The following is a 15,400-nucleotide window of genomic DNA, read 5'->3' as shown; positions in this document are numbered from 1 at the left end:
TGTAACTAATTACTTTCAAAGGGCAGCTGATGATAATACCAGAATACCGGAAGTGACGCAGCAGTGGTTGTAAGACGAGCTTGAAAGGGTTTTAGACGATGTTTATTTGGAGCTTCAGCATTTTTATTGTGAAAGGCTGCAGGCGGAAGTCGTGACGATGATGATGATGAAGATGATGGAGGAGGAAGGCTGGAAGCTTCAGTGATGCTCGAGAGAGAGAGAGAGACGCTGACAAGCCTCCACTGCAAAGACCAGGTCCCCCCCGGTCCCCCCGGTCCTCCTGGTCCTCCTGTCCCCCCCGGTCCCCCCCCTGCCCCCCCCGGCCCCCCCTCCTCCCCGCAGACATGGTGGATTCCTCCCAGGCCGGTCCCGGGTCTCCCGCCGCCCGCAGACCCGCTCCGGGCTCCGGGAGCAGCGGCAGGAAGTCCAGGAAGTCCCGGCCGAGGCGCGGGAAACGAGGCCGGAAGAGGAAGAACAAGAAGAACAACAAGAACAACAAAACGTCGCCGCCGTTTTTACCCCCGGAGGTAAAATATCCCGCAGTGGAGGCTGTCCTGCCCCTCATCATAGAGCTGTGGTGGTAGAACATAGGGCTGTGGTGGTAGACATAGAGCTGTGGTGGTAGAACATAGAGCTGTGCTGGTAGTACATATAGTGGTAGGGCAGAGCTGTAGTGGTAGAACATAGAACTATAGTGGTAGAACATAGAACTGTACAGGTAGAATATAGAACCATAGTGGTAGAGCATAGAACTATAGTGGTAGAACGTAGCACTATAGTGGTCGAACATAGAACTGTACAGGTAGAACATAGAACCATAGTGGTAGAACATAGAGCTATAGTGGTAGAACATAGAACTGTACAGGTAGAACCTAGACATGTACAGGTAGAACATAGACTTATAGAGTTAGAACCCAGGCTTGTAGCAGTAAAACATGGATTTCGAGTACGAGTGAAAACATAAATGTATAGAGCAGAAGTGTCAAACTGGGGTTCTGCAGGGCCCTACATGTTCTCCTGCAGGGCCGTGGCCCTACGTGTTCTCCGTGCAGGGCCGCGGCCCTACGTGTTCTCCTGCAGGGCCGCGGCCCTACATGTTCTCCTGCAGGGATGCGGCCCTACATGTTCTCCTGCAGGGCCGCGGCCCTACGTGTTCTCCTGCAGGGCTGCGGCCCTGATGAGGAGGAGAAGGAACCATGAGGCCCTGCAGGGTTTCAATGTTCCAGAGCGGCTCGTCACACTAACCTTGTGGTTCTCGTTGTTCCAGGCTGAAGAGGGGAACATCGAGTACAAGGTAGCTCCGCCCCTTCTGTGATGTCACTGTGACTTCATTTACAATATTAGTGACGTTAAATTGTTCTGAGACAAACATGATGTTTAAATGTGTGACTGAATCATCTGCTGTTGAAAAATCTCTTTGTTTGATTAATATCACAATAATGAACCAACAGGAGTTGTTAGTCTGAAACGTCAGAGCTGTGTTGTCACGGCGACGTCACGGTGTTGTCACGGTGACGTCACGGCGACGTCACGGTGTTGTCACGGTGATGTCATGGTGTTGTCACGGTGATGTCACGGCGACGTCACGGTGTTGTCACGGTGATGTCATGGTGTTGTCACGGTGATGTCATGGTGTTGTCACAGTGATGTCACAGTGATGTCACGGCGATGTCACGGTGACGTCGCCGTGACATCACGGTGTTGTCACGGTGATGTCATGGTGTTGTCACGGTGATGTCATGGTGTTGTCACAGTGATGTCATGGCGATGTCACGGTGACGTCGCCGTGACATCACGGTATTGTCACGGTGACGTCATGGTATTGTCACGGTGACATCACGGTATTGTCACGGGGACGTCACGGTGACGTCATGGTATTGTCACGGTGATGTCATGGTGACATCACGGTGTGTTGCAGCTGAAGCTGGTCAACCCCACCCAGTACCGCTTCGAACATCTGGCCACGCAGCTGAAGTGGCGGCTGCAGGAGGGGCGGGGCGAGGCGGTGTACCAGATCGGGGTGGAGGACAACGGGCTGCTGGTGGGGCTGACGGAGGCCGACATGGAGGCCTCACTCCGCACCCTGAGGAGGATGGCCGAGAAGTAGGGCTGTGGGGGGGGAGGGGGGGGGGGGGGGGGATGAGGGAATGAATCAAGTTATTTGATTTGAAAGTGGAAAAAAGGGGCGTGGCTTATCTCTGGGTCTGTGTGTTCTCTTGTTGTGTCGACTCGGGTGGAGCTCAGGGTGGGGGCGGACATCACCCTGCTGAGGGAGAGGGAGGTGGAGTACGACTCCGACAGGAACACCCGCAAGATCGCTGAGGTGTTGGTCCGCAAGGTTCCTGATGACCAGCAGGTCAGAGAACCTCCTCCTCTTCTCCTCCTCCTCCTCTTCCTCCTCCTCTTCCTCCTCCTCCTCCTCCTCTTCCTCCTGCTCCTCCTGCTCCTCCTCCTCCTCCTCTTCTCCCCTTCCTCTTCTCCTCTCCTCTTCTTCCTCCTCCTCTTTCTCTTCTTCCTCCTCTTCCTCCTCCTCCTCCCCCTCTTCCTCCTCCTCCTCCTCCTCCTCCCGCTCCTCTTCTTCCTCCTCCTCTTTCTCTTCTTCCTCCTCTTCCTCCTCCTCCTCCCCCTCTTCCTCCTCCTCCTCCTCCTCCTCCCGCTCCTCTTCCTCCTCCTCCTCCTCCTCCTCCTCTTCCTTTTCTTCCTCCTCTTCTCCTCCTGCTCCTCCTCCTCCTCTTCCTCCTTCTCTTCCTCTACTTCCTCCTCGTCCTCCCCTCTTCCTCCTCCTCCTCCTCCTCCTCCTCCTCCTCCTCCTCCTCATGGCCCCCCCCCTGTGCCCCCCCAGTTCCTGGACCTGCGGGGTGGCGGTCCTGGGGAACGTGGACTCGGGGAAGTCCACCCTGCTGGGCGTCCTGACGCAGGGCGAGCTGGACAACGGGCGAGGACGGGCCAGACTCAACCTCTTCAGACATCTGCACGAGATCCAGACGGGACGGACGTCCAGCATCAGCTTCGAGATCCTGGGCTTCAACAGCAAGGGAGAGGTGGGGGGAGGGAGGGGGGGAGGGGGGGGGGGGGGGGGGGGGAGGGGGGAGGGAGGGAGGAGGAGGAGGAGGGAGGGAGAGAGAAGGAAGGAGGGAGGCGGGGGGAGGAGGGAGGGAGAGAGAAGGAAGGAGGGAGAGAGGGAGGGAGAGAGAAGGAAGGAGGGAGAGAGGGAGGGAGAGAGAAGGAAGGAGGGAGAGAGGGAGGGAGAGAGAAGGAAGGAGGGAGGGAGGGAGGGAGAGAGAAGGAAGGAGGGAGGGAGGGAGGCGGGGAGAGGAGGGAGGGAGAGAAGGAGGGGGGGAGGGAGGGAGAGAGAGAGAGAAGGAAGGAGGGAGGGAGAGAGAGAGAAGGAAGGAGGGAGAGAGAGAGGGAAGGAAGGAGGGAGAGAGGGAGGGAGAGAGAGAGAAGGAAGGAGGGAGAGAGGGAGGGAGAGAGAAGGAAGGAGGGAGGGAGGGAGGCGGGGAGAGGAGGGAGGGAGAGAAGGAGGGGGGGAGGGAGGGAGAGAGAGAGAGAAGGAAGGAGGGAGGGAGAGAGAGAGAAGGAAGGAGGGAGAGAGAGAGGGAAGGAAGGAGGGAGAGAGGGAGGGAGAGAGAGAGAAGGAAGGAGGGAGAGAGGGAGGGAGAGAGAAGGAAGGAGGGAGGGAGGGAGGGAAGGAAGGAGGGAGAGAGGGAGGGAGAGAGAAGGAAGGAGGGAGGGAGGGAGGCGGGGAGAGGAGGGAGGGAGAGAAGGAGGGGGGGAGGGAGGGAGAGAGAGAGAGAAGGAAGGAGGGAGGGAGGGAGGCGGGGAGAGGAGGGAGGGAGAGAAGGAGGGGGGGAGGGAGGGAGAGAGAGAGAGAAGGAAGGAGGGAGGGAGGGAGGCGGGGAGAGGAGGGAGGGAGAGAAGGAGGGGGGGAGGGAAGGAGGGAGGGAGAGAGAGAGAAGGAAGGAGGGAGGGAGGGAGGTGGGGAGAGGAGGGAGGGAGAGAAGGAGGGGGGGAGGGAAGGAGGGAGGGAGAGAGAGAGAGAAGGAAGGAGGGAGGGAGAGAGAGAGAAGGAAGGAGGGAGAGAGAGAGGGAAGGAAGGAGGGAGAGAGGGAGGGAGAGAGAGAGAAGGAAGGAGGGAGAGAGGGAGGGAGAGAGAGAGAAGGAAGGAGGGAGAGAGGGAGGGAGAGAGAGAGAAGGAAGGAGGGAGGGAGAGAGAGAGAGAAGGAAGGAGGGAGGGAGAGAGAGAGAGAAGGAAGGAGGGAGAGAGAGAGGGAAGGAAGGAGAGAGAGAGAGAAGGGAGAGAGGGAGAGAGAGAGAGAAGGGAGGGAGGGAGAGAGGGAGAGAGAGAGAGAATGGAGAGAGGGAGGATAGGGTTGTCTGTCCACTGCGTCCTCCTCGTGGTGGACAGTGAGACGTGTCCTCAGTTCTGTCAGTTCCTCTTCTGCTCCACCTTGAAGGTTCTTGGTTCGGTCGGTGCAGCAGCTCCACCTCCACCCTCCTACTGACGGAGGCTCACATGGTCACTGGTCACAGGCCTGACGGAGCGGGGGGGTGGTGTCCCTGCAGGTGGTGAACTACAGCGAGTCCCGCACGGCGGAGGACATCTGTGAGAGCTCGTCCAAGATGATCACCTTCATGGACCTGGCGGGACACCACAAGTACCTGAAGACCACCATCTTCGGCCTCACCAGCTACTGCCCCGACTTCGCCATGCTGGTGGTGAGCGCCAACACCGGCATAGGTGGGGCGCACACACACACACACACACACACACACACACACACACACACACACACACACACACACACACACACACACACAGCTGAAGGTCCAAACGTCTGGTACAAAGTAAAGAACACTTGAATATTTGATGCAGTAAAATGAGTCTCGACTTTCACTGATAGTTTCATTCATTCATTTGACGACCTGCTGCTTTACCTCCGGTACTGCTACTGAAGTACTGCTACTGAAGTACTGCTACTGAAGTACTGCTACTGAAGTACTGCTGCTTTACCTCCGGTACTGCTACTGAAGTACTGCTACTGAAGTACTGCTACTGAAGTACTGCTGCTTTACCTCCAGAACTGCTGAAGTACTGCTACTGAAGTACTGCTACTGAAGTACTGCTGCTTTACCTCAGAAACTGCTGAAGTACTGCTGAAGTACTGAAGGTACTTCAGATAAAACGTCTCAAGTGCTGCTAAAGGAGAGTAAAAACACGTGAAAACACCTCAAAATATATAAAACTTGTGATGATGAAGTGACTTCCTGTCTGAATCGTCTTTATTCTGGACGTGTTGGTCAAACTCTCCCAGTGGGTGAAACGCCCCCGTTGGCCTGAAGGGGGCAGTGTTGGTCAAACTCTCCCAGTGGGTGAAACGCCCCCGTTGGCCTGAAGGGGGCAGTGTTGGTCAAACTCTCCCAGTGGGTGAAACTCCCCCGGTGGCCTGAAGGGGGCAGTGTTGGTCAAACTCTCCCAGTGGGTGAAACTCCCCCGGTGGCCTGAAGGGGGCAGTGTTGGTCAAACTCTCCCAGTGGGTGAAACTCCCCCGGTGGCCTGAAGGGGGCAGTGTTGGTCAAACTCTCCCAGTGGGTGAAACTCCCCCGGTGGCCTGAAGGGGGCAGTGTTGGTCAAACTCTCCCAGTGGGTGAAACGCCCCCGTTGGCCTGAAGGGGGCAGTGTTGGTCAAACTCTCCCAGTGGGTGAAACTCCCCCGGTGGCCTGAAGGGGGCAGTGTTGGTCAAACTCTCCCAGTGGGTGAAACTCCCCCGGTGGCCTGAAGGGGGCAGTGTTGGTCAAACTCTCCCAGTGGGTGAAACTCCCCCGGTGGCCTGAAGGGGGCAGTGTTGGTCAAACTCTCCCAGTGGGTGAAACGCCCCCGTTGGCCTGAAGGGGGCAGTGTTGGTCAAACTCTCCCAGTGGGTGAAACCCCCCCGTTGGCCTGAAGGGGGCAGTGTTGGTCAAACTCTCCCAGTGGGTGAAACCCCCCCGTTGGCCTGAAGGGGGCAGTGTTGGTCAAACTCTCCCAGTGGGTGAAACTCCCCCGGTGGCCTGAAGGGGGCAGTGTTGGTCAAACTCTCCCAGTGGGTGAAACTCCCCCGGTGGCCTGAAGGGGGCAGTGTTGGTCAAACTCTCCCAGTGGGTGAAACGCCCCCGTTGGCCTGAAGGGGGCAGTGTTGGTCAAACTCTCCCAGTGGGTGAAACTCCCCCGTTGGCCTGAAGGGGGCAGTGTTGGTCAAACTCTCCCAGTGGGTGAAACGCCCCCGTTGGCCTGACGGGGGCAGTGTTGGTCAAACTCTCCCAGTGGGTGAAACTCCCCCGTTGGCCTGAAGGGGGCAGTGTTGGTCAAACTCTCCCAGTGGGTGAAACTCCCCCGTTGGCCTGAAGGGGGCAGTGTTGGTCAAACTCTCCCAGTGGGTGAAACGCCCCCGTTGGCCTGACGGGGGCAGTGTTGGTCAAACTCTCCCAGTGGGTGAAACTCCCCCGTTGGCCTGACGGGGGCAGTGTTGGTCAAACTCCCAGTGGGTGAAACTCCCCCGTTGGCCTGAAGGGGGCAGTGTTGGTCAAACTCTCCCAGTGGGTGAAACCCCCCCGTTGGCCTGAAGGGGGCAGTGTTGGTCAAACTCTCCCAGTGGGTGAAACTCCCCCGGTGGCCTGAAGGGGGCAGTGTTGGTCAAACTCTCCCAGTGGGTGAAACTCCCCCGGTGGCCTGAAGGGGGCAGTGTTGGTCAAACTCTCCCAGTGGGTGAAACGCCCCCGTTGGCCTGAAGGGGGCAGTGTTGGTCAAACTCTCCCAGTGGGTGAAACCCCCCCGTTGGCCTGAAGGGGGCAGTGTTGGTCAAACTCTCCCAGTGGGTGAAACGCCCCCGTTGGCCTGAAGGGGGCAGTGTTGGTCACATGAGGCTGATGAAGGAAAAGAGCCATTGAGACCCTGGAAACAGAAAACGCTGGGAACGACTTTTAAAATGAACGGAGATCAAACTGCATGTATTGACTGTAACGTCTCTGCTGCACATGATAATGTGATGACGTGTCAAAGAAAAGTGCCTCTTTATAATCAACTGGACGTATTTAACCAGTCCACCAAGTTTAACTTTAAAGAGTTCCTGGTAGTTCGTCAACGCCCCCATATCCCAGCGCAGGTCCTGGTTATCTGGTTGCTAAGCAACTGTGACGCTCCCACCAGAGCCGCCTGGTGATTATTGTGTATTTACTAACATTGTTCTATTTTACACAGAATTTTAACTCACTTAAATACATTCTTTTCAAAAGAGACTGACAGTTTGGCAATTAGTTTCTGTGCAGATTTTCCGGTGGTGCCCCGTCTCGTTCCTAGTTATTAGAATTCATCTATTACTTACCATGTTTGAATACTAATGACCAAACAGTGTTGGGATGAAGACACCTGTCTGTCTGTCTGTCCTCTGTCCCCCCAGCCGGGACGACCCGGGAGCACCTGGCCTGGCCATGGCGCTCAAGGTTCCATCTCATCGTGGTCAGCAAGGTGGACTTGTGTTTCCGGCGGCGCGGTGGAGCGGACGGTCCGCCAGCTGGACCGGGTCCTGAAGCAGCCGGCTGCAACAAGGTCCCCCTGCTGGTCTCCGGCCCCGACGACGCCGTGACGGCGGCCCAGCAGTTCACCCAGTCTGCATGGTGGGGGGGGGCTGGGGGGGGTCCTGCTGAACATTAAATAAGTGGGACTATTGATATACATTGATTAAAATACTGTGTGTGTGTGTGTGTGTGCAGCATCACCCCCATCTTCACCCTGTCCAGTGTGTCCGGAGAGAGTCTGGAGCTGCTGAAGGTGTTCCTGAACGTCCTCCCCCCCCTGGGGAGCAGCAAGGAGCAGGAGGAGCTGATGCAGCAGCTCACTGAGTTCCAGGTAAACTCCTCCTCCTCCTCCACCCCCCGGAGGAGGAGAGGCAGAGCTTCTTTTCCTCCACCCCCTGGAGAGAGAGGCGGAGCTTCTCCTCCTCCTCCACCCCCCGGAGGAGAAGAGGCGGAGCTGATCGACCAGCTGAGGGTGGAGAAGGACTCGTCTGGCCTCCCTGAATATTGGAGTTTTAAGTCGTTATTGTTGACTCTTATGTTTGTGATATCTTAAGAAGGCTGCTAACTGCTAACTGCTAACAGGCAAAATATCTCCTAACCCTTATTTCATTGATTCTTTTTTAAACGAATTCTCTCTGATTAGGATTTCGATTCTCAAGACTTGAGAAAATCTTTTCTAAATCGCTTCAGTTGCAATTTTTGTGACGACGCTCGTTTTCCACATCCTGAGTTACATCCAGGATCTTTTTCTGAAGTATCATGATCAAATGAAGTATCATAATCAAATGAAGTATCATAATCAAATGAAGTATCATAATCAAATAAAGTATCATGATCAAATGAAGTATCATAATCAAATGAAGTATCATAATCAAATGAAGTATCATAATCAAATAAAGTATCATGATCAAATGAAGTATCATAATCAAATAAAGTATCATGATCAAATGAAGTATCATAATCAAATGAAGTATCATGATCAAATAAAGTATCATGATCAAATAAAGTATCATGATCAAATGAAGTATCATGATCAAATGAAGTATCATAATCAAATAAAGTATCATGATCAAAGATCAAAGGCTGCTAAATAAAGTAAAAGAAGGTGTAGCTTCACTGCAGCAGTGCAGGTGGAGGAACCTCCCACCTCCACCTGCACATCCCAGGTGGAGAACCTTACCCTGCCTCGTGACAGTACAAGTACCAGAGTAACTACCAGAGTACAGTAATCCTCCGTGTGTGTGTGTGTGTGTGTGTGTGTGTGTGTGTGTGTGTGTGTGTGTGTGTGTGTGTGTGTGTGTGTGTGTGTGTGTGTGTGTGTGTGTGTGTGTGTGTGTGTGTGTGTGTGTGTGTGCGTGCGTGCGTGCGTGCGTGCGTGTGTGTGTGTTTCTGCTGCCAGGTGGACGAGATCTACTCCGTTCCTGACGTCGGCACTGTGGTGGGTGGAACTCTGTACAGGTGGGTGGAGCTCTGTACAGGTGGGTGGGTGGAGCTCTGTACAGGTGGGTGGGTGGAACTCTGTACAGGTGGGTGGAGCTCTGTACAGGTGGGTGGGTGGAGCTCTGTACAGGTGGGTGGGTGGAACTCTGTACAGGTGGGTGGAGCTCTGTACAGGTGGGTGGGTGGAGCTCTGTACAGGTGGGTGGGTGGAACTCTGTACAGGTGGGTGGAGCTCTGTACAGGTGGGTGGGTGGAGCTCTGTACAGGTGGGTGGGTGGAACTCTGTACAGGTGGGTGGAGCTCTGTACAGGTGGGTGGGTGGAGCTCTGTACAGGTGGGTGGGTGGAGCTCTGTACAGGTGGGTGGGTGGAGCTCTGTACAGGTGGGTGGAACTCTACAGGTGGGTGGAACTCTGTATAGGTGGGTGGAGCTCTGTACAGGTGGGTGGGTGGAGCTATGTACAGGTGGGTGGAGCTATGTACAAGTGGGTGGGTGGAGCTCTGTACAGATGGGTGGAGCTCGGTACAGGTGGGTGGGTGGAGCTTTGTACAGGTGGGTGGAGCTCTGTACAGGTGGGTGGGTGGAGCTCTGTACAGGTGGGTGGGTGGAGCTATGTACAGGTGGGTGGGTGGAGCTATGTACAGGTGGGTGGAGCTCGTTACAGGTGGGTGGAGCTCGTTACAGGTGGGTGGAGCTCGTTACAGGTGCTGCACTAGTTTCAGTTTGTTCTTCTTTTAACTCAGAGTCATATTGTGAAGTTTAAACGACCATGAGAACCATCCAGACGTTGTTGTTGTTGTTTTTATTGTTGTTGGTTCTGCCGAGGTCCAGAACACCAACCAGGAATTCCTCTTATTGAAGGAACCTCAATGTGAGAATGATGAGAAAACACCAGATTATGTTTCCTGGAAAACGTCCAAGACTGTTTAAAGTCCCAGTGAAACGTAACGCACTACATTGCAGAAAACGATAGTTGGGGTTCTACTTCTAAGGTTCTCCGACTCGCCCCTCCACTGTTGTCGCATAACAAAGTTATTTGAATTTTTAATCTCCAGCCGACGAAATCGGGGGAATCCTTCTCCTTCGTGGGCCATTGTGGGCGGAGCCTATGTGTGACGTCAAGAGTTGTGCATCTCGATCTGTTGTGTTTATATCGGCTTGTTTCCTCTTAAATATCCACGTTTTTATAGTGTTTTGAAGTTCTAGTCGGAGTTTTATGAGCCTTGATGAAAGATTGAGCCTGGAAGAGACCAGAGAGGAGGAAAGGAGCACGGGCGGCGGGAGCCGCTAGCTTGCGCGGCTAGCGTGAGCCGCTAGCTTGGGCAGCTAGTAGACGATGAAGTAACACCTGGACTCGTCTTCAGTGATTCAGTCTTCTAGCTCTTGGACGTGTTGGATCCAGGAAGCCGGTCGTTCTGCCAAAAGTCCGGAGCCTCAAAGCCTCAAAGGTGAAAAGTGGCGCTGCTGAGGCGAGGAGACGAGGACGAATGGAGGACGAAGCGTCTTCTGCTTCCTCAAACATGTTCCAGACGGGGTCACCGATGGCAGAACCACCTTCTGTGTCTTCTTCATCAATCACTGGGTTTGAAATGACCATGATGATGAAATCTGGTTCAATTCAGCCTCTTCGTGGTCAAAACTCTGATCCTCCATAATGTAAACACAACTTGGGCGTGTGCACAACTCCTGATGTCACTCTGTTATTGTCAGAAGCTCCGCCCAGCAGAGGAAATGGCGCCGTTTAGCGGCTATTTTCTCTCAGATTGTCGTGTTTTAACATTTGACCTTCAGCCAGTTAGCAGGAAAACGTTCTAGAAGAGACACCAGAGGGTTCTGGAGGTGGAACCTTCATCTCACTGGGACTTTAAGTCTGCTGCCGGAGTGACGGCGGCGTTGAACAGGTTTCCAAGGTGTGGATGATGGCGGTGTGACGTCTGCTCCTCAGCGGCGTGTGCCGGGAGGGCGAGCGTCTGGTGGTGGGGCCCACGGACGAGGGGCGCTTCCTGCGTCTGAAGGTGGGCAGCATCCAGAGGAACCGCTCGGCCTGCAGGGTGCTGAGGGCCGGCCAGGCCGCCACGCTGGCCCTGGGGAGCTTCGACCGCTCGCTGCTGCGTAAGGTCAGAGGTCGCCCGCACGCCGGCTCCGGAGTGTTTTCCCTGTAATGAGTGAGCGCCGCCGCAGGGCATGGTGATGGTCAGTCCAAGATGAACCCCACCATCTGCTGCCAGTTCGAGGCCGCCATCGTCCTGCTCTTCCACGCCAAGACCTTCCGCCGGGGGTCACAGGTCACGGTGCACGTGGGCAACGTTGAGGCAGACGGCCACCGTGGACTCGCTCCTGGGAAGGTACGCTAACGCTACGCACGCTAGCCCGACGGCGCCACAGCCGCTGTAACGCCTCTGTGTGTGTGTGTGTGTGTGTGTGTGTGTGTCTGTGTGTGTGTGTGTGTGTGTGTGTGTGTGTGTGTGTGTGTGTGTGTGTGTGCAGGACGAGCTGCGGACCGGTGAGAGCGGGCGGTGGTTCCGATTCCGCTTCCTGAAGCACCCTGAGTTACCTGCGTCTGGGCGCCAAGCTGCTGTTCAGGGAGGGGGTCACCAAGGGCATCGGCCACGTCCTGCGCCTGCTGCCCCCCCTCCCAGAACCAGAACCAGGACCAGAACCAGTACCTAGAACCTCAACCTGCAGTAGGACTGAACGCTTCACAGCAGGAGGTTCCTCAGACCCAGACCTCCTGTCTCGCCACGTCCACGCTCTGATCCTCCTCCTCCTCCTCCTCCTCCTCCTCCTCCATGCTCCTCCTCCTCCTGCTCCCCCCCTCCTCCTCCCCCCCCCCCACCCCCCTCCTCCTCCTCCTCCTCCCAGCTGATGTTAAAGCTGGACGACCCCAGCAGACTTAATCTGGGACCGTTAATCTCATGTCGGCCCACAGATTGACAGATTTAAGACGCCTGTTGTTTCCGTGCGGCGGCCGGCGGATTACTTTGGAGGATTTGAGGAGTCGTTTTCCAGACGAGCGCAGCGAACGAGGAAAACAGAGGTTGCTTCTTTTCATCGCTGGTGTGCAGTGTGGAGAGTCACGCAGGTTTTTTATTTGACGTACCGGATTTTCCACACTGGAGCAGCTGAATCTGCAAAGTTGAACAAACAACCAAACATATATAAGCTGAACTTGACGATGAGCTGCAGACGTCCACGTTGTAACGGCAAGAATTTCACTGCAGGAACACGGGGATTGATCATATTTTCGTCAATTCTCACAAATGTGTGTTTCATCGTGCTGGAAGTCCCTGAACACGGTGGTTATGTGTGTCTGCAGCTTCGCAGCAGGAGCACGAGGCACAACAGCCTTAGTGTTTTATCTCTTGAGAAAGTATTTTATCGGTTGTTTGCTGATTGTGATTCTGAGAAGGAAGATTCCTCAGCGCTCTAGTTTACGTGATGCACCTGAATGCATCATGAGGCGGTCAGCTGCAGGGAAGCAGCACGAGACTCACCAGGAGCACTAATGTCACTTTTAAGGAAGGTTCTGGAGAAGCAGAGGCTAAAAACTGCAGGAATCTACATGAGGAAGTAGAATCTGGAGGCGTGAAGCCCGTTAACCCCCGTTGGGAAAAAGAAGCGGCTTGTACTCCAGAAAATACTGGATTCTTGTGCAGCGATGGAGGGTGGAGGCTGGAGGGTGGAGGCTGGAGGGTGGAGGCTGGAGGTTGAGTCTGATCGGTCAGGAAGCAACACAGACTTTGCAACACGTTAGAGAAGCAACTGCTGTTTGCTTTTAACATCATATTCAACATTTCTTGTTCTCCAAATAGTCTCTCTCTCTCTCTCTCTCTCTGTCTCTGTCTCTCTCTCTCTCTCTCTCTCTCTCTCTCTCTCTCTCTCTCTCTCTCTCTCTCTTCCTCTCTCCTCTCTCCTCTCTCCTCTCTCTCTCTCTCTCCACAAAGATAATTGACAAAATCCCGTCCAGCCAAATCAAAGAAAGCAGAAGCTGAATGAGGAGACCTGAGTTCTCCAGGTTTCAGTTTCTTCTCAGAGAACCACAGGTTTCTAGTTGGAAGAACAACGACTGGTCAGCGAGACTCCGCCGGCTTCACACCCACAACCCGTCCTGCTCCACCACCAGATCAAGCTGAACCCCGACAAACATCCAGCTGTTTGGTCCCACGGCGCCTCCAGGAGGCGAGGCAGTAGTTCTGCACCGCCGCTCGCTTCCTCCATCACCTCGACCGATCACCGCCGCCTCAGTCCCACTGATCAGTCTCTACCTGAGAAAGTGGAAATGAGAGGAAATGAGCATCCTGGCGAGGAAAAGAGAAGAACCTGCTGACTCGGCAGTCCTCCAGCAGTTTTCCCTCCCAGAGGACAGGAACCGGTCCAACCTGCTTCACTTCTTCTTCACGCCGTCCAGACGTCCTTCCTGCAGGAACCAGACCAGGTGACCTGTGAGACAGACGGTCACACTGGTCCTGGAGGTGCAGCCCTGCATGTTCTCCATGTGTCCCTGCTTCAACGGGCTGATCGTCGTCCTGCTGCTTCACAACAAGCAGAGTTTCCATGGCGACGCCTCCTGCTGTGAAAAGCTCTGTGCTTCTAAAATGCATGATTCTTGTGTCTGAACATGGACGAGGTTTGACATGAATTCTTCTCAGCCGTTCTTAAAGCAAGAGGTGTTATAATTAGTTATAATTAGTTATAATAAGTTATAAGTGCTCCTCCTGCAGACACCTGAAGTATCTGTCTTGGTTTGTGTTCTGCTCATGTGCCACGTTTAGTTTGTTGCTGTGATGAATCCTGCAGCTCCTTCACCAACAACAAACCCTGAACTCGTCTCACCTGCAGACAAACTCCTGCTACTGATCTTTGAAGTTATTTTCAAGTGAACTCTGAATGTATTTATAATCCTGTTTAGTATTTTAAAGTTCTGACTGTGGAGTTTTTGACCTCCTGCATGACGCTGCAGAGAAAAACATGGACTGTTTGTGTCTCACCTCCGTCCACTAACGACTGAAATAAAACATGTCTGTCTAGACCTCCGTCTGTCTAGACCTCCGTCTGTCAAGGCCTCCGTCTGTCTAGACCTCCGTCTGTCAAGGCCTCCGTCTGTCAAGGCCTCCGTCTGTCTAGACCTCCGTCTGTCAAGGCCTCCGTCTGTCTAGACCTCCGTCTGTCAAGGCCTCCGTCTGTCTAGACCTCCGTCTGTCAAGGCCTCCGTCTGTCAAGACCTCCGTCTGTCAAGGCCTCCGTCTGTCTAGACCTCCGTCTGTCAAGGCCTCCGTCTGTCAAGACCTCCGTCTGTCAAGGCCTCCGTCTGTCAAGACCTCCGTCTGTCAAGGCCTCCGTCTGTCTAGACCTCCGTCTGTCAAGACCTCCGTCTGTCAAGGCCTCCGTCTGTCAAGACCTCCGTCTGTCAAGGGTCCGTCTGTCTAGACCTCCGTCTGTCAAGGGTGTGTCTGTCAAGACCTCTGTCTGTCAAGGCCTCCGTCTGTCTAGACCTCCGTCTGTCAAGGGTGTGTCTGTCAAGACCTCCGTCTGTCAAGGGTCCGTCTGTCTAGACCTCCATCTGTCAAGGGTGTGTCTGTCAAGACCTCCGTCTGTCAAGGGTGTGTCTGTCAAGACCTCCGTCTGTCAAGGGTCCGTCTGTCTAGACCTCCATCTGTCAAGGGTGTGTCTGTCAAGACCTCCGTCTGTCTAGACCTCCATCTGTCAAGACCTCCGTCTGTCAAGGGTCCATCTGTCTAGACCTCCATCTGTCAAGACCTCCGTCTGTCTAGACCTCCGTCTGTCAAGGGTCCGTCTGTCAAGACCTCCGTCTGTCTAGACCTCCATCTGTCAAGGGTCCGTCTGTCTAGACCTCCGTCTGTCAAGACCTCCATCAATAATAAATAATAATTCCTTCAGATACGATAAAGCTGAAAACCCGTCCCGGCTCAAACAGCACTTCAGGTCCTCATAATACATTTAATTTGTAAAGTACTTTACACTTGAAAACTGTCAAAGTACATATGAAGATTATGAAATAAAAACATCAAAAAAAGATCAAAGCAGACAGAAGGTTTGGTAGAAACCATTAAAACCATTAAAAGGAGAAGTAAAGGTTAAAGTAAAGAAAGTCTTCTTCCTCTTCCTCCACAGCTGAGGAGCAGAATTGAGTCCTGGGGAGGTGGAGACGGGTGGAGGCAGGTGGAGTTGTTGGAGCACAGTATGTCGAGGGGCTGAACGGCTCCTTCAGGGAGGCGGGGCCTTTCCATGGATACACTGGAGAGGAGGCGGAGCTTGTCGTCACCAGGATCCATACAAACACCAGCGTCTTTTCAACATTAATTCTAAAATGTGCTGCTGAGATGAAACACAGGAAGGTCGTTTCTATTCTTAGTGTAGAAGTTCAGACCCAGAAGTTCAGACCCA

At 54.2% G+C, this 15,400-nt stretch overlaps 1 protein-coding gene across 1 annotated transcript; it reads left to right on the top strand.

The window, feature by feature from the left end:
• Nucleotides 1–344: 344 nt before the first annotated feature.
• LOC308149140 (GTP-binding protein 2-like) lies at nucleotides 345–11,775 on the top strand (the record flags this gene model as incomplete). The annotated part of the gene is given in 22 exon segments (XM_080520810.1): nucleotides 345–527; nucleotides 1,268–1,294; nucleotides 1,919–2,103; nucleotides 2,245–2,356; nucleotides 2,843–2,857; nucleotides 2,859–3,041; nucleotides 4,567–4,741; nucleotides 7,438–7,455; nucleotides 7,458–7,485; nucleotides 7,487–7,523; nucleotides 7,525–7,573; nucleotides 7,576–7,654; nucleotides 7,751–7,886; nucleotides 8,955–9,013; nucleotides 10,941–11,112; nucleotides 11,177–11,195; nucleotides 11,198–11,304; nucleotides 11,306–11,330; nucleotides 11,333–11,340; nucleotides 11,483–11,545; nucleotides 11,547–11,621; nucleotides 11,623–11,775. Coding segments are annotated over 22 exon segments (1,884 nt in total). The 3' UTR covers nucleotides 11,752–11,775.
• Between the last annotated feature and the right edge of the window lie 3,625 nt (nucleotides 11,776–15,400).

The sequence above is a fragment of the Blennius ocellaris genome (assembly GCF_963422515.1).
Source record: "Blennius ocellaris genome assembly, chromosome: 3".
Classification (NCBI taxonomy): domain Eukaryota; kingdom Metazoa; phylum Chordata; class Actinopteri; order Blenniiformes; family Blenniidae; genus Blennius; species Blennius ocellaris.
This window is presented reverse-complemented; position numbering and strand designations above follow the sequence as displayed.